This window comes from Magnolia sinica, chromosome 2, assembly GCF_029962835.1.
Source record: "Magnolia sinica isolate HGM2019 chromosome 2, MsV1, whole genome shotgun sequence".
In the NCBI taxonomy this organism is placed as follows: domain Eukaryota; kingdom Viridiplantae; phylum Streptophyta; class Magnoliopsida; order Magnoliales; family Magnoliaceae; genus Magnolia; species Magnolia sinica.
Window position 1 is genome coordinate 128,598,516 of NC_080574.1, and position 19,359 is coordinate 128,617,874.

Here is a 19,359-nt window from a genome sequence, read left to right on the forward strand (position 1 = left end):
TTTATCTGTACCAACTGTGTATAAGCCCATATCGAGTGTCAAGGGTCAGTAAGTGATGACGTGGCTAGTTATAAAAAAGAAAAATTTTAAAGATTTTTGGTAATTCAAAATAGCAAAAATTTGGGGTGTTATAGTATGAGTTATTCGGGGACTCATTGTGCATCGGTAATAAATCCCTGAGTGTAGACACCATTATCTCATCCCTCCAAGGGAAGGCCATGAGAAAGATAAATGGTGACATAGGGACATCTTCTGATGCACTCTTATGAGAGGCAGGAAAACCAAGTGAGGTACAGGATCTTTAAGACCTATATTTAAATCCAAGGGCAAAGGCAAAGAAAAATTAAAGTGCTGGAACTGTGGGATGACTGGACATATGAAGAAGGATTGCACAAATCCTAAAGCGAAGCATAAAAAACTCAACGGCTTCTTCTAAAGAGGCCAATATTGTCACATCAGATGAAGAGACAAACGTGGGTGATGTGTTGTCAGTATCTATAATCAGACACTTGTACGATGATCGTAAGGACAAGTGGATCCTTAAGACAGGGGCATCATATCTAATATGACCAATCAACGGAGTTGGTTCGCTAGTTACAGAGAGCACGATGGTAGACAGGTCTTTATAATATTGTGGTTATTCGTACGGTGCACATCAAGATGTTTGATGGGAAGGAGCGTACCTTGACTGATGTCAGGCACGGTCCTGATATGAAGAAGAGTATGATTTCTCTCGGTGCACTCGATGCTATAGGGTGTAAGTTCACCAGCATCAATGGTGTCTTTAAAGTAATAAAGGAGGCACTAGTGGTTATGAGAGCGTATGGGCACGGAAACCTTTACAGGTTGATTGGAAGCACTTCGGTAGGTGGAGTGGCAACGACTGTTGCAGATTCCATGTTTGCACATATGTGGCATGCTCGTTTGGGCCACATGAGCTAGCGGGGCATGAAGGTACTTTCTAATAGATGCTTGATTCCAACTTTTAAGAATTCTGATTTAGATACATTCGAGCATTATATATGGTAAAAAATTTAAATTATCTTTTAAATCTGAAAAATATGTAAGGGAGTGGTTGATTATGTACACTCTGACGTATATGGGATATCGCTAGAGGTTTCCGTTGAAGGGTCATCATGGTTTGTATCATTCATTAATGACTACTCCTGAAAAGTTTAAGTTTTCTTCATGAAACGTAAATTCAAAGTTTTCACCACATTCAAACAATGGTGAAAAATAGTCATGGCGAAAAATAAAGATTTTAAGGACTAATAATGGTGGAGAATTTACTTCCACTGAGTTTAATGAATATTGTAAAGATGAAAGGATCATCAGGCATAACACAATGCATCACATGCCCAAACAAAACGATGCAGCTAAACGGATGAATCAGACTCTCTTGAAGAGGGCTCAATGCATGTTAAGTAATGTCGCATTGGGCAAGGACCCATGGATTGAGGCCGTTAACATAGCTTGCTATTTGGTGAATCGGTCCCCTTCTACGGTACTTGATTGTAAGATCTCAAAGGAAGTATGAAGTTGTTATAAGATGGACTACTCGGATTTGTGCATATTTGATTATGAGGCTTACTCTTATTTACCATCAGTTGAGAGAGATAAACTAGACCATAGAGCCAAAAAGTATATCTTTGTTCGTTATGGTGTTTTTGTGAAAGGTTACAGGTTATTCGACAACGTCACACGCAAGGTCATCACTAGCTGTGATGTCAAATTTGATGAAAGCCTTATATTCTACAAGAATGATCAAGAGGAGTAAGAGGAACCTATAAGGTTGATCGTAGACGTCCAGATTAGCACAGATGATACTCAGTAGAGACAAATGCGCAAACAGAGGTATAGGAGCAGGTAGAGCAGCCACCTGTGAGAAGATACCCACCGCGAGATCGCAGATTACCGACAAGATACAGGGACGACTCTAATATCACATATGCCCTCATTACAGATGAGGGGGACCTATCTACTATTCAAGAGGCTCTTAATAAGCCTAATGTAGAAAAGTTGGAGGCAGTTATAGATGATAAGATGAACTCTTTATACAAGAACCACACATAAGAGTTGGTAGAGCTTTCAGTGGGCCAAAAAGTGATCAATGTAAGTAGTTATTTAAAATGAAATAGGATAGATACAAAGTAAGGTTGGTAACAAAGGGTTATGCTCAGATAGAAGGAATCAACTTCAAAGAAATATTCACGCCAGTGGTTAAGCAAGTGTCTATCAGATTCGTGTTAGCACTGGTTGCCTAATATGATCTCGAGCTAGAACAGATGAATGTTAAGACTACATTCCTGCACAAGGAGTTAGAAGAATAGATCTACATGAAGCAACCAGAAGGTTACGAAGTTAAAGGGGAAGAGAACAACGTTTGTAGGTTAACATGAGGTTATTGTACGACTTGTAACAGTCGCCTAGGCAGTTGTACAAAATTTGATTCTTTCATGTTGAGTCAAAAATTTACCAAGAATGAATACGATTAATGTATCTATTACAAGACACTAAGTGATGAAAAATTCATTATCCTAGCATTGTATGTTGATGATATGTTAATCGTCAGTCATGATATGTTTGAAATCGACGTACTGAAGACTCAGTTATCAAGGACATTCGAGATTAAAGATCTGGGGGCTGTAAAGAAGGTTTTCGGCATAGATATTCATAGAGACGGAAAGAAGAGCAGGCTTTACTTATCACAAGCAGAATACCTTGAGAATGTTTTGATCAAGTATGGGATGGACCAGGCAAAGCCGGTAAGCGTTCCCCATGCGACTCACTTTACGCTTTCCTTAGAACAATGTCCCAAAATATATGAGGAAAAGTAGGATATGTCTTATGTGCCTTATTCGAATGCGGTTGGCATTTTAATGTATGTCATGGTCTGTACAAGAGCGGATATTTCACAAGCAGTCGGTGTTGTGAGAAGATATATGTTAAACCCCGGTAAGCAACATTGGGAAGCGGTGAAATGGCTACTTCGATACATTCGAGGCACAAAAGACTACGTCTTAACTTTTGAGAAGACAGGAGAAAAGTTGGCATGTGGATTCAAACTACACAAACAGTGTGAATTCCAGAAAGTCAACTTTAGGTTACTCATTTGTACTAGCGGGTGGAGCAATCAGTTGGATGTCAAAGCTTAAGTCTGTGATGGCTCTTTCCATAACCAGTGTATATGGTAGTGACAGAAGCGTTTAAGGAAGGTGTTTGGCTGAGAGGCATGATAAATCAGTTAGGACTTTAGTAGGAGGCCGTGCCAGTTAACTGTGATAGCGAGAGTACTATTAATTTGGCTAAAAATTCTGTTTATCACTCACATACTAAACACATTGATGTTCGTCACCATTTTATCTGACAGATGCTTGACGAATGAGGCATAACTCAAAAGAATATTCACACCAGCATGAATCTAGTGGACATGCTCACAAAGGTAGTTCCTATAGAGAAGTTCAAGTTCTGTACAACTTCTCTGGGTTTGGCGATGGCGTGTAAAAGGAAGACAAAGTGTGAATAGAAGCATTGATGGAAATATGATGTAAGGCAAAGATAAAAGAAAAGGACAAGAAAATACACGTTTAAAGATTGAAGACATGGTGGAGATTGTTGTATATGATGTCTTAAATCGAGTCAGATACAAGGTCTGTTCAATGTCACCTTCGATGGCATCGAACAGTTCTCGATCCCATCGATATTTTTTGAATTTTCTTCAATTGGTTGTTGGACTAACTGGGCACTTTTTCGATGTCGTTGACAAGATTAGTTCGATGCCATAGACATGGCTTCAATGGCATCGACAAGATTCTACGCAGATTTTACGCAAAACTGCAAATTTTCGGGATTTGTTTTCGATTTCGTTTGGGATTCTTTCCAAAGCTATATATATGGGTGTAAACGGGATTGGGAGGTATTCCAAAGGTTTTTAAATCGTCTTAAGGTTTCAAATGGGTGTAACAAAGGTGAGATTCGAGGTTGTTCGAATCAAGTAAGCTCTTTCTCTTTGTAATTTCTTCTTTCATGGTGATCATCTGTTGCTTTATGCTATGGTTTTTTTTCCTGAAAAGAGTTTTTCCACGCTAAATCACTATATTATCTTTGTATTTGTTTGGTGTTATTGGATTATTATCTTAAATTCATCTATGTGGTGGTGTTGCCATGGTAATCAGTTCTCTTGTGAATGGGATTGTCAATGGGCCACTCTAAGGTTGGCTTGGCCCAAGACTTTGAACGATAGAGGTGGAGGCCAAGACTCAGCCCATTGATAGTCCTAATTACTTTTTGGTACTTTGGCAGCTATGTACAATGCGTCACAGGGCACTTTGAAATTGTACACATGGGATACATTACATGATTTATACTAAATAAATTGTAAATTGTGTTGACATTAAGGTCCAATTGATTGCGCCCTCCAAAAGAGCATTTCACAGCTAAACTCCATTTTGAGCTAAATGCCTAGTGTGTTTGGATGCACTTCCATAAACCCCCATTTCCCCTACTTGTTTAAATAATCACTAAAAAAGTTTTATCTTGAAATCACTTACCTCTTTCAGTGTAAAGCATCAAGGGATTATTTAGATGGTGGTAAATGAAGGAAGTTGTAAATGATTTACTAGTAAATAATTTATAATTTGCGTTTAGATCCCCTAAAATGCTTGTAAATTATTTACTAGTCATAAATGATTTATCATTTTCTCCATTTTCCTTTTCTAATAAAAAGTTGAAATTATTTCATTTATTATTAAATGATTTACTAGTAAGAAGCCTTCAACTTTTTTTTTTTGTTTAAGTTGGGAGAACGCACCTCCCTCTGATCTCCATTGCATGGAGATCTCTGATGGCTCTCTCTCTCTCTCTCTCTCTCTCTCTCTCTCTCTCTCTCCAATCTGACAATATCTCTCCCTTTCTCTCTCTCCCTCCCTCCCTCACTTTGCCAACGACAACAGATCTTACTACCAGCCTTATAAAAGAGCATTTAAATTCACGAGCCCACTTTTATAGCTCACATACTGCTTGGTTTTATGTGAGGATCAATCCTAAGCTTTAGTGAGAAGGGTTTAACCCAATAATCCACTTTAAAATCCACTCGATCTTATATGTCATTTGAATAATTTTTAATGAATTACTTTTCTAAAGTATCTCAAGTGTGAAAGCACAATTACAGAATATAAATCATTTCCAGGTTGTTTAAATATTGTAGATGATAAATCATCTACTACTCACAACCAAATAAATAGGTGGTAAATCATTTAGAGCCTATACAACTTAAATCATTTGCCACCATCCAAATGACCCCTAAGCAAAAGGAAGCTTTCAAAATCCAACATTTTTAGTAAAATTTTAAAATAAGCATTTAATTATATTTTAATTTTGCCAAACAATCCGACTCAGAAAAAATTACTAAAAATAGTCCTTTTTAGTGATAAATGCAAAAATTAAGTTTTACCAAACAAGCCCTTATTTTCACTAGAAAACCTCTTTTGCAGAAGTTCACATTTAAACGGGGTATTGGTGAAAAAATCCTAACATTCTATTCACGGACACTTGTTTGTTGAAACAAGACCATTGGATATTTTTAGATTTTTTTAACCATTATTCCACCTATCCTATACTCTTAGATAATAAAATAGCAAACTTTTCATTAATGACACATCTAAAATAAGACCCATAATTCAAAGAGTTTAATTTAAATTAATTGTATTCCACATGCAATTTCAAAGCATCCATGCCTCTTCTATCACACACTAAGAGAATATTAAAGTTTTTTAATTTTTAATTTTATTTTTTTTTAAATGGCCATCTTAAGGTGTTAGCAATAAGAAGATAGCTTATGCCAAAAATAAAAAAATAAAATAAAAATCCAACCACTACTAAGGATTAAACCCAAGCAACTTGGGTGCAATCTGCAACATGGGCTCGAGTGTATTCGCTTCAAATTTTCTAGCAAAAAGGAAGCAAATCTCACTACTATTCCCATTGTAAATGCAGTTAGACTCATGACGTATCCGATTCAAAAATCCCTCATTTATATCATTTCGTTTGAAACTCGCAGGGTGCGATCCGCCCTTCGACCAATCAACCCAAGTCACGCTCCGGTTCGAATTTAGCTCAGGGAACCGTTTGGTTACAAGCGTCGGCAAGTAGTGCTCGTCCATGTAGCATGAAGGCTTGCAATACTCTCGGAAGATTGGATAGTACTCGCGATCGGATATGATCTCGATGGCAATCCTACGGTTGAGTTCAAACCACTGAGAGCCCTTACGCCAGTCCTGAATCGTTATGAGGGGCCACATGCGTTTGTTGTAGCGTCCTCGGCCCATGGGGCGTGGATCGTCAAATGAGCCAAGGAAGGTGTGGTTGGATTTGATGAGGTAGTTGTAGATTGTGGTGAAGTTGAATAGTGGAATGCATGTTTCGGAGAGTAGAACGAATCGCTCGTTGGAGAAGTCTAGGAGGGCGTTTGCTAGGAGGCGTCTCTCAGCATCGATCATGGTGGCCCTTCCCCATTCCACTGGCTGAAAATGTTACAAGAAAAATGCACTTATGTTAATGGTGGTAAACGAACAATATAAGCCTTTATATGAGCAGTGTGAGAAACATCGCTTGGAACTCGCTATAATATAGCGAGAAACGCTGTATTTTCAAAATAACGGAATTTGTCATAGAAATACATACTAAAACGGGAAATGATAATATAAGGTCGACCCCTCTAAACTTCCCATGAGGTTGATCTATGTGGGCCTCACTATAATGCGTATGGACCATTAACATTGAGTATCATGGGTTCCTTTTAAGTTACTGTATAACCCAAAAATTAGCCGTACATGGAACTCAAGTGGGTTATACCATCTAAAAACCATGTAAAGACATGTCTAAAATATATAAAACTAATTGGTGGGCTCACATGAGTTTTAGATGCGGTTGAAACTTGATCTAGCCCCTCATCGAAGTAGGACCCACACAATGAATGGTCAGGATTTAATAACCACATCTCTGTAGGCTCAATAGATGATTATGAATGTTTTAATGGGAGCGTAGCTCCTCTCAACTTTTGTATGTGGTGTGGTCTACCCAATTCATAGATTAACTTGATTTTTAAGCCCGTGGTCTACCATGAAATGGTGCATTTGACTAATGGGATAGATGTTTGACACACACCACGGTGGGGTACATTTCCCTACTTAAATTTAAATTTATTTAATAATTTAAATAAATATTTTGTTCTATGCAAGTTTTCTCCAGTAATATCCGAGGAAAACCTCATAGTATGAAAATCTCCACAGAAATTTCCGGGTCGAGATATTGCCGAGAACGATATTTGTCACTGTGCACCAGAGGAATGATGTATTACAATGCTCGACCGGACAATGTGTATAGTTTTTTCGGTTATTTCATTTCGTTCAAGTGGGGCCCTTTTTTCAGAAATCGAAACTGTTGATATGATTAGGGCAGGTTTGGATGACCCGTGCTTTGATTTTGCAAAGTTGGAAAGATTCTTTAGAGAACACAGTACAGTCTTACAAATGAACGGTTCAGAAAAGTACATCAATGGATGTTCGAAATCTTGGAGATTTTTTATGGCATCCTCCGTCCACAAGGGGTCCATCAAATCAATGGCTTAGATACCAATTCGTGGCCCCCACAGCGATGCATGGACGGGGCGCGGATTAGATACTTCCAAATGGCTACTGAAGTGACGTCACCAAGCTTTGTGGACCCCACCATGATGCATGTGTTGTATCCATACCGTCCATCCATTTGGAGAGATAGTTTTGTGGAATGATAAAAATAATGAGATAGATCTAAAGTTCAGGTGGACCCCACCATAGAAAAAAGTGGGAAGTGACATCCACCGTTCAAAACTTCTTAGGGGCCACAGTAGTTTCCGATCAAGCTTATATTTTTGTTTTCACTTCATCTGTATCTATGTTAACTTATGAATAGGTTAGATCTAAAAACTACATCATGGTGGGGGCTATAAATGTTTCAACGGTGGGTGTGACTGATCACACGGTTTTCTGTGGTGGCTCGACTTAAATTAAGATCTATCTCATTCTTTTTCTCACGCCATGAAACCATATCTAAAAATGTTTGGACGGTATGGATATAACACACAAATCATGGTGGGGTCCACATAGCTTGGTGACGTCACTTCAGTAGCGTTTTGGCTACGGAAACGGATTGGCTCCTCCCCTGCCACCAGCCCCGTGGCTGATGGTCGGTGCTCTGTGGGACCCACCATGATGTATGTGTTTCATCCATGCCGTTAATCCATTTTTACAGATCATTTTATGGCTTGAATCCAAAAGTTACATGGATATATGTCTCATGTCCACCACACCACAGGAAAAAAATAGTGATTGGATATCTACCATTAAAATCCTCCTAAGGCACACTGTACTTTTTATTTGACATCCAATCTGTTGATTAGGTCATACAGACATAGATGAAGGAAAAAACAAATACCATCTTGATCAGAAACTTTTATGGCCCCCAAAAAAGTTTTTAATGGTCGAAGCTCATTCAACACTGTTTCCTGTAATGTGGTCCACTTGAGATTGGGATATATCTCATTTTTTTGCCCCAAAAATCAAACCATTTCAAAAACATAGGTGGGCCGCACTGCGGATTTAGAGGTTTCATGTGTGATTTTAATTGGTGTAACCCACCTGAGTTATGGACGGTCGTGATTTTTGGGTTGAAAGGAGAACGTCAGGGTGCTGCACACATGATGGACAGTTTGGATATCATGCACACATCAGTATAGGGTGTGGGCCCCACACATCACCTTGTGGGCACGGGTTGCTAACTCGCTCGAGTCGTACCTGACTTGTCTGAGTCGACTTGGACGTAGAGCTGGGTTGAAGCCCTCCTTGCGGGCGTGGATTAGATACTGACAAGGTCAGTATCCAAAGGAAACGGATTCGCTACTCCCCCTGCGAGTAGCCAACGGCTGATGGTCGGTGCTCTGTGAGCCCCACCATGATGTATGTGTTTCATCCATGCCGTTCATCCATTTTTATGAATCATTTTAGTATATGAGACCAAAAAATGAGATATATCCCAATCTCAAGTGGACCACATTACAGGAAACAGTGTTGAATGAGCTTCGACCATTAAAAACTTTTTTGGGGGCCATAAAAGTTTCTGATCAAGATGGTATTTGTTTTTTCCTTCATCTATGTCTGTATGACCTAATCAACAGATTGGATGTCAAATAAAAAGTACAGTGTGCCTTAGGAGGATTTTAAAGGTAGATATCCAATCACTATTTTTTCCTGTGGTGTGGTGGACATGAGAATCTTATACATAATTGGATTCGTTCCATAAAATTAGCTGAAAAAAAGGATGGACAGCGTGGATATACAATTCATACTTCGAGATGGGCCCCACGATCACGGTCCCACCCACATGGCTGGTTCGGGGGGTGCGGATTGGATACTGACAAGGTCAGTAGCCAAATCACTACTTAAGTGACATCACCAAGCTCTGTGGACCCCACGATGATGTAAGTGTTGTATCCATACCGTCCAAACATTTGTAGAGATGGTTTTATGGCATGAGAAAAATAATGAGATAAATATTAATTTAATTCGACCCACCACAGAAAACCGTGGGATCAGTCACACCCACCGTTGAAACATGTATAGGGCTCACTATGATGTATTTTTTAGATCCAACCTATTCATGAGTTAACATAGATATAGATGAAGGGAAAACAAAAATATAGGCTTGATCGGAAACTTCTGTGGCCCCTGAGAAGTTTTGAACGGGTCATCGAAAGCTGCCCTAATCATATCAACGGTTTCGATTTCTAAAAAATGGGTCCCACTTGAACGAAATGAAATAACCGAAAAAACTATACACATTGTCCGGTCGAGCATTGTATGATACATCATTCGTCTAGTGCATAGCGAAATCTTGGAGATTTTTTGTGGCATCCTCCGTCCACAAGGGGTCCATCAAATCAATGGCTTAGATACCAATTCGTGCCCCCACATCGATGCATGGAGGGGGCGCGGATTAGATACTTCCAAATCGCAACTGAAGTGACGTCACCAAGCTTTGTGGACCCCACCATGATGCATGTGTTGTATCCATACCGTCCATCCATTTGGAGAGATAGTTTTATGAAATGATAAAAATAACGAGTTAGATCTAAAGTTCAGGTGGACCCCACCATAGAAAAAAGTGGGACAGTGACATCCACCGTTCAAAACTTCTTAGGGGCCACAGAAGTTTCCGATCAAGCTTATATATTTTTTTTTTCACTTCATCTATATCTATGTTAACTTATGAATAGGTTGGATCTAAAAACTACATCATGGTGGGCGCTGTAAATGTTTCAACGGTGGGTGTGACTGATCCCACGGTTTTCTGTGGTGGCTCGATTTAAATTAAGATCCATCTCATTCTTTTTTTCATTCCATAAAACCATCTCTAAAAATGTTTGGACGGTATGGATATAATAGACACATCATTGTGGGTCCACATAGCTTGGTGACGTCACTTCAGTAGCGTTTTGTCTACGGAAACGGATTGGCTCCTCCCCTGCCACCAGCCCCGTGGCTGATGGTCGGTGCTCTGTGGGACCCACCAAGATGTATGTGTTTCATCCATGCCGTTAATCCATTTTTAGAGATCATTTTATGGCTTGAACCCAAAAGTTACAGGGATACAATCTCATGTCGACCACACCACAGGAAAACAATAGTGATTGGATATCTACCTTTAAAATCCTCCTAAGGCACACTGTACTTTTTATTTGACATCCAATCTGTTGATTAGGTCATACAGACAAGATGAAGGGAAAAACAAATACCAACTTGATCAGAAACTTTTATGGCCCCCAAAAAATTTTTTAATGGTCGAAGCTCATTCAACACTGTTTCCTGTAATGTGGTCCAATTGAGATTGGGATGTATCTCATTTTTGGTCTCATATTCTAAAATGATTCATAAAAATGGATGAACGGAATAGATGAAACAAATACATCATGGTGGGGCTCACAGAGCACGACCATCAGCCATTGGCTAGTCGCAGGAGGAGCAGCCAATCCGTTTCCTTTGGCTACTCACCTTGTCAGTATCTAATCCGCGCCCGCATGGAGGGCTTCAACCCAGCTCTACGTCCAAGTCGACTCAGACAAGTCAGGTACGACTCGAGCGAGTTAGCAACCCGTGCCCACAAGGTGATGTGTGGGGCCCACACCCTATACTGATGTGTGCATGATATCCAAACTGTCCATCATGTGTGCAGCACCCTGACGTTCTCCTTTCAACCCAAAAATCACGACCGTCCATAACTCAGGTGGGTTACACCAATTAAAATCACACATGAAACCTCTAAATACGCAGTGCGGCCCACCTATGTTTTTGAAATGGTTTGATTTTTGGGGTTGTGATGTAGAGCAGGTCTGGACACTTTCATGGTAAATATGGACCAGAGAAGGCCCTGAGGCAGAAATGATCGGCACAATCAGTCCCTTAAGACAGTCCTATCTTTTAAACCAGGATCAGTTTTTCAACTCGTTGTATATGATTTTGAGGTAAGATAAGCTACTTTAGCTAACCAACTCCTCTGTACCAGGTTACCCATATTAGATTTAGGTGATTCCATTTGATCACCATCAAGAGTATATCTTATTTTCAATTTTACTATAAATAGTAAATTTTAATTCGATTATAACTTTTAATCATTTTAATTACAGGAGTCCTACCAAACATGAAAATGATTTAGAAAAATTAGGAAAATAACAGGGTTAAGCTAAATTGCACACTCGCTATTTTAGACAAAAACCATGAAGTCTAGTAGGAATCATGACAGTCTATAAATAGCAAGTCACATTTTTAAAGAGTTTGAGTCTAAAACTTCATGTTAAGTTTGAGCTTGTTATTTAAAGGATTGTAAATTAATTTGTTTTTTTTTTTTTTTAATCATCAATAAATTTATTAAAAATTATTTCTATTTTATCTTTTACAAAAATTATTTCTATTAAAAATTATTTAAAGGATTGTAAATTCATCCAGAGAGCTTAGTAAAAATTACTTCTATTAAATATTATTTAAAGGATTGTAAATTCATTCAGAGAGCTTAGTAGATTTGGAGTGGTTATCCCAGAGGAAGACAGTGATAGACCTCATCACGTTCTTCCCTACGTCAGGTTGCCTCTTCATCCTGGTGGGCAACATCATCTGAATGGCTTAGATGGTATGTAAAAAAATATGATGGGCCCCACACGACATCTTAAATATATATTTTTAACAGTGGGCACCCCCATTCCAACTGTTCTTTATGGCATGCCCCACCTGAGTTTTGTACTGACCAGATTCTGGGTGCCTACAGGAACATGAGGGGGGCACATATGGATTATATTAATCTCATTCACACATCGGTGGGCCCCACACATCGTGCTGTAGGTTATCTTACAAAGCTTTGTAGTGGATCCGGCCTCATTCTAATTAGTGGGTGAAAAAACCATCAATACAAAACTCCATAGCATAACGATCCAACGGTGGAGATTAAAATGGGAAACGCAGTAGTAGAATCTAAACTTCATGCAGGGATATATAAAATCGTTAAAACGGGAAGAACCCAGATTCAACGTTGAAAAAAAGCTGACCTGGCTTGGTATCCTACGCCGGAAGAAGACCGAGGACTCCGGCGGCTCTTCATTGAACTCCGGCGACGAATGTAGGTAGATAGAGAAGAGCCCATCATGTCCCTTGAAGAACATCTCCCAAATGGGACCCAGTGGCAGTGCACCCCTAGTCAAGAACATAAATGCTACCTTAGCCGTCCGATTATATGGGTACTCATTGACACGTGGCACCATCGAGGCCCTCCACATCAGCTCCTCGTCGGTCATGGAATGCCATAGCTCTTTAGGAGCTAACCATTGATCGAATCGAGTCGACGAAAAATTGGGAGATGGAGATGAACATGAAGTGTTACAAAGTGGGGTGATTGAAGATGGTAATGTGTTTGTAAAAGGAGTGAGTTTATCCATTTGGGGGAAGAAAATTTTCTCAGAGATGACGAATTTTCGGGCATGGAAGCTGATGAAGAATCCCATGATCGCGAGCGATAGGCAGAAGAAGATGAGGATGGTTGTGATCGTCGAGTTTCCATCGCGAAGTTCTCTCCTGTTCTTTATATCCAAGTCCTTTGCTAACATTGTAATCTCCTTCATGGCTTCTCTCTCTCTCTCTCTCTCTCTCTCTCTCTCTCTCTCAATGTTGTGCCATGATTGGAAGGACCCAAGTAACATTTGTTAGATAGAAGTCCATGTAAGCTTTTCTATGAATACTAGCTTAAATAGATTAAGTGGATCTCTCTCCCTCTCTCTCTAGAATGTAAGCTTCTTTTATGTTTCAATGGATTGTATGAGTGCGGATCCTCTGTTTCGTGGAAACGGCGAGCCGCTGAATCCAATATTATTATTGGTCCACGTTACTGTAAGTGCCACGTCACCGGCTTTTTTTAATATATTAAAAGAAAAAAATTACATTTCAAGAAAAGTCTAACGCCGAGAGCCGGTTTCGTTTGGAAATCGGAGTAAACTCTGTGGGGTCCACCATGATTTATATATTTTATCCGCTCCGTCCATCAATTTTAACGGATAATTTTAAGGCCGCCCATCCGTTTTTCCATCTAATACAAGGGGTTGAGCCCAAAATTAAAGTATATCCAAGTATAAAGTGGATCATACCACAGTAAACAGTGGGGATAATAATTTCCACCATTGAAACCTTGCTAGGCCCCACAGTGATGTTTCTTTGTCATCCAACCTGTTCATAAGATCATACAGGCATGGATGAAGAGAAAACACAAACATAAGCTTGATCCAAAACTTTTGTAGCCCTTGAGAAATTTTCAACAGTAAACATTCAATTCAACTGTTTCATATGGTGTGGTCCATTTGAACATCGTATATGCATCATTTTTGGACTCAAGCCTTAAAATTATCTGATAAAATTGATAGACGTAAAATACATAAATTATGGTGGAACCCACAGAGTTTACTCAGTACGATAATGTAGTGAGTTACTCATTACCGGCTTCCCTTCAATTTAGGGATTCAGCATACGGTTTGAGTAGCGAGAATCGCTACTAAAGTGACGTCGCCGGGACATATGGATCCCACCGTGAAGTGGACCCCACCACAGAAAACAGTGGAGAGAGTCACACCTACCATTAAGAACTTCTAAGGGTGACAAAAGTTTTTGATGAAGCCGATATTTGTGTTTTCCCTTCTTCAATGTCTATGTTAACTTAAGGTCCATCGTGATTTTTATTTAAGTTTTCATGTGGGGATTCAGCGCAGAGGTTGAGCAAACGAAACTCGCTACTAAAGTGATGTCGCCTAGTTATGTGGGCCCCACTATGATATATGTTTTGTATCCACACTTTTCATCCATTTGGAGAGATTATTTTAGGGCATGAGCCAAAGAATGAATCAGATCCAAAACTCAAGTGAACCCCACCACAGAAAACAGTGAAGAGAGTACGCTCACCATTAAAAACTTCTGAGGGCCATAAAAGTTTAAGATCAAGCTGATATTTGTGTTTCTGCTTCTTTAATATCTATGTTAACTTATGAACAAGTTAGATCTCAAATAAAAATCACAGTGGACCTTAGGAAGGCTTCAACGGTGGACGTCACTCTCCTCACTATTTTCTATGGTGGGGTTCACTCCAGCTTTGGATCTACCTCATTCTTTTGATCATGCCCTAAAATGATCTCTCCAAATGGATGGACAATGTGGATACAACACATACATCATGGTGGGCCCCACAGAACTTGGTGGCGTCACTTCAATAGCGAGTCTAGCTACTCAACGTGTCGGTAGCTAATCCGCCTCCAATTTCTTTCTTCTAAAATTTAATTAGGCCATGTCATCTCACGACAATTTTATAAGAAAAAAAAAATATTTACAAAATTTGCTTGATTAACAAGGAATATTAGCTGCGACCCAGGATGAGTGATGTCTGTAGGATCCTCATCGTGGGCCCACCTTGATCTATGCGTTGTATATCTACTTTATCTACCCGTTTTCTCATATTATTTTAAGACTTGACCCGAATCGGTACTTGTGATCGGGTTAGATTTAGTCCGGATTAGTGTAGTCTAGACCCGGACTCGGATTGGGTTAGGCATGTTAGACTCGGTATCGAGTCAGGTCGAGTTCAGGTCAGGCGTATTTCAAAATCGAATCGAGTCGGGTCAGCCCTAACTCAATTTGAATCGACTCGATGCCCACCTCTAACCATGATGGTCTTATACACACTGCTTATCCATTTTGCCCACTTACATCAAGGCATGAGGCTAAAAATAGATAGATGGATATCTCAAATGCACCACACCATAGGAAAAGTGGTGATTGAACACATAGCATATAAACTTCGTAGAGACTAATGTAATGTTTATTATCCATCCAACCAACTGATAACGTCACAAAGACATGGATGAAGAGAAAATACAAATATCAGCTTGATTCAAAACTTTCGTAGCCCCCAATAAGTTTTTAATCTTCTAATCACTCATGTTTCTCGTGGTGTGGTCCACCTAAGATTTGGATCTTCCTCAATTTTGTGCTTGTGAACTACAATGATCTGTAAAAATGGATGAACGACGTGGATAAAACACATACATCATAGTGGTGCTAATAGAGTTTTTCCAATAACACATAGTACTACAATTGGTGGTGTATGCTACCAGTGTCTCCTTTGTCAAAGACACTGGTATGAGTAAATAGTTAATGGATCAGGTGGGCCGTACTGTGATGTTTTTTGAAAAATCAACCTGGACCACAAGGTGCGTCACCCCATTTTAGGCCATAGGCCGATAAAATTAGTTATATCTATAATTCAGGTTGACCACATGATTGTATATAGTGTATAGACAATCCTCGTCTTTCAAATTGTTTCCATTAGTCTGGCCCAGGTGATTCATGTATCGATATGATTTTTGGTATATATATTTTTTTGTTAATAATCTAGTTGTTGAAGTGGATTTTGACGTAAGTATAATGCTTGACCCTTTAAAATAAAGGGTGGACATATCTCTCCCAACTATTTCCTTTAGTGTGTATCTCTAGGCTCAATATGGGACTTAATAGCCAATGTTTATAATGGATATTACATAAACATCGATCATCATGGTGGGTCTTATAAATTTCAAGGGTGGATGTCTCTCTTTTAAATATTTTCTTTGGTGTGGCTCACATAAATCTCGTGTTAACCTAACATTTTTTGGATTCGGGCCTAAATGATTATGCATTTAATTGTCAGAATGGATTTTGCATACACATCATGGTGGGCCCTCGCCAAAAATTGAATCCCCCATACTTCTCCAATTGTAAAGAGAGTTTATATATATATATATATATATATATAATTTTGTATGGGGCATGACTCTTGATTTTTCCGCGGGCCACTGCGATGTTTATGTAATATCCACTATAACCATTAGCTATTAAGTCTCATATTGAGCCTACAGATACGCACTAAAGGAAATAGTTGGGAGAGAGATGTCCACCCTTTATTTTAAAAGGTCAAACATTGTACTTACATCAAAATCCATTTCAACAATTAAATTATTTATAATAAAAAAAAGCATTTTGCCAAAAATCATACTGATATATGAATCACTTGAGAAACAATTTGGAAGGTGAGGATTGTCTATACACTGTTTACAATTCAATAAACAAAGTGATGATGTTTGGATTGAATTCGGTCGTAATAAATGATAAGTGTAACTCTCTCCACTATTTTCTGTGGTGGAGTCCACGTAAGTTTTGGATCTGATTTATTCTTTGACTCATGCCCTAAAATGATTTCTCCAAATGGATGGATGGTGTGGATACAAAACATACATCATGGTGGGACTGACATAACCACGTGATGTCACTTTAGTTGCGAGTCTCACTACTCAACTTGTGCGCCGAATCCCCAAATGAAAACTTAAATAAAAATCACGGTGCACCTCAAGTTAACACAGACATTAAAGAAGGGAAAACACAAACATAAGCTTGATCGAAAACTTTTGTGACACCTAGAAGTTTTTAGTGGTGGGTGTGACTCTCTCCACTGTTTTTTGTGGTGGGGTCTACTCAAGTTTTAGATCTGATTCACTCTATGGCTTATGCCCTAAAATGATCTCTCCAAATGGATAGATGGTGTCGATATAAAACATACATCATGGTGGGACCCACGTAACTAGGTAGACGTCACTTTAGTGGGGTGTCGCTACTCAACCCGTGCATCCCCAAGTGGAAGGAAGCTGATTGCGTAGTAACTCACTACGCTAGTGAACTCCGTGGGGTCCACCATGATTTACGTATTTTATCCGCTCCATACATTAATTTTACCAGATAATTTTAGCTTGAAAACAAAAACGAACCATATAAAATGTTCAAATGGACCACACCATAGGAAATAGTTGAATTGAACGTTTACAGTTGAAAATTTCTCAGGGGCTACAAAAGTTTTGAATCAAGCTTATATTTTTGTTTTCTCTTCATCCATGCCTGTATGATGTTATGGACAATTTGAATGACAAATAAACATCACTGTGGGGCCTAGTAAGGTTTCAACGGTGGAAATCATTATCCCCGCTGTTTATTGTGTTATGATCCACTTGATAATTGGATATACTTCAGTTTTAGGTTCAACTCCTTAAATTAGATGGAAAACGGATGGACGGCCTGGATAGACCACATTTCCAAAAGAAACCGTCTAACGGGGTTAGACTTTTCCTAAAATGTAATTTTTTAAAAAAATATATTAAAAAAACCGGTGATGATACACTTACAATGACGTGGACCGATAATAATATTGGATTCAGCAGCTCGCTGTTTCCACGAAACAAAGGATCCGCACTCGCTTGCAATGATATGTGGATGACATTCACCGGTCCATCGTGTGGGCCACTTCAGATTCTTCTTGACTCCCAAAAATAAGGCCGGTCCAAGAATTCAAGTGGGCCACACCACATGGAGCAGTTGGGAGCTAGAGGGATACCCACCATTAAAAATCTTCTAGTGTGTGTGGCCCACCATTTTTGTGTAATCCATCCAAGATGACTGGAAAATCTAAAGATCATGTCATTCCAAAACTCAGGTTGGCCAGACCATGTTACAGAGTTTTAGGTATAATTTTACACAGCGTTGCCCATATATCGACGTGATCTTTTGACCCAAAGGATATGATGAGTGGACCCACATGATATACTGATTGGATGTCGTGATCACATCATGGCGGCCCCCACACATCATTTTGTACTTAGAAAGTGGATCTAATCACCAAGGATATCCCTGGTGACCCACCATAGCACAGAGTTTTTGTACTTAGAAAGCAGATTATCTGCTAATCACCAACGATATTCCTGTTGATCTACATGGTAAGATTTGATTGATTGGAAAACGAACCGTTAGAGATGAGCCACCTAAGCATGTTAGAAATTTAATGGATTTGGGCCATCTCTAACATGTGACCCAAACAAATCCCACCATTTTGAAAATGCTGGTGATTCATTCTCTTAAGTGGGCAGAAAATATTCACTGATCAACTGATCATAACCATTCAATTGAGAGCTACCAAAATGGGTGGTTAAAAGTAAAGTAGTAAGTTGTCCAAACTCCAGGGGAGGAAATTAGACGGTTATTATCAGTTTAATATTTTTAGTTATGCTCCACTCGGTCTACGATCTTTTCAGTACAAGATCTATCATTTCTAAAAGGGTGGTGAACTATCTCAGAATTCCACCATCTCTCAGGGATGGTAAGCACATGGAAAACGCAGGGTCACGGAGGTTGCATGGAAAGATTGCCTGATTTCTGCATACAAATGGGGAAGAGGATTGCGTAACTAGGCGCTATAACGTACCGAGTAAAGTTCGTGGGGCCCACCATGATGTATGTGTCTTATCCACGCCGTCCATCCGCTATATCAGCTCATATTAGTGCAGAAGAGAAAAAACGAAACATATCTAGAGCTCAAGTGGACCACACCACAGGAAAACTTTGTGAAATGAACGCTTACCATTGAAATCTTCTTGGGGGCGACAGAAGTTCTGGATCAAACTGATATTCTTATTTTCTCTTCATCCATGTCTGTGTAACCTTATAAATATGATAGATGACAAATAAACATTACTGTGGGCCTCAGAAAGGTTTCAACGGTGAACATCATTATCTTCACTTTTTCCTCTAGTGTGGTCCACTTGAGCTTTGGATATGCTTCAATTTTGGGATTTTATCCTAAAATGAGATGGTAACACAGATGGACGGCGTGGATAAGACATATACATCACGGTGGGCCCCATAAAGTTTACTGAGTACGCAATCCGCT

At 39.3% G+C, this 19,359-nt stretch overlaps 1 protein-coding gene across 1 annotated transcript; it reads right to left on the reverse strand.

The window, feature by feature from the left end:
• Positions 1-5,849: 5,849 nt before the first annotated feature.
• Positions 5,850-13,406, reverse strand: LOC131230475 (glycosyltransferase BC10-like). Its single transcript, XM_058226399.1, has 2 exons — positions 12,629-13,406; positions 5,850-6,521 (listed from the first exon to the last, which is right to left on the reverse strand). Exons 1-2 carry the CDS (start codon positions 13,274-13,276, stop codon positions 5,877-5,879), a joined length of 1,293 nt encoding a protein of 430 aa, XP_058082382.1. The 5' UTR covers positions 13,277-13,406; the 3' UTR covers positions 5,850-5,876.
• Between the last annotated feature and the right edge of the window lie 5,953 nt (positions 13,407-19,359).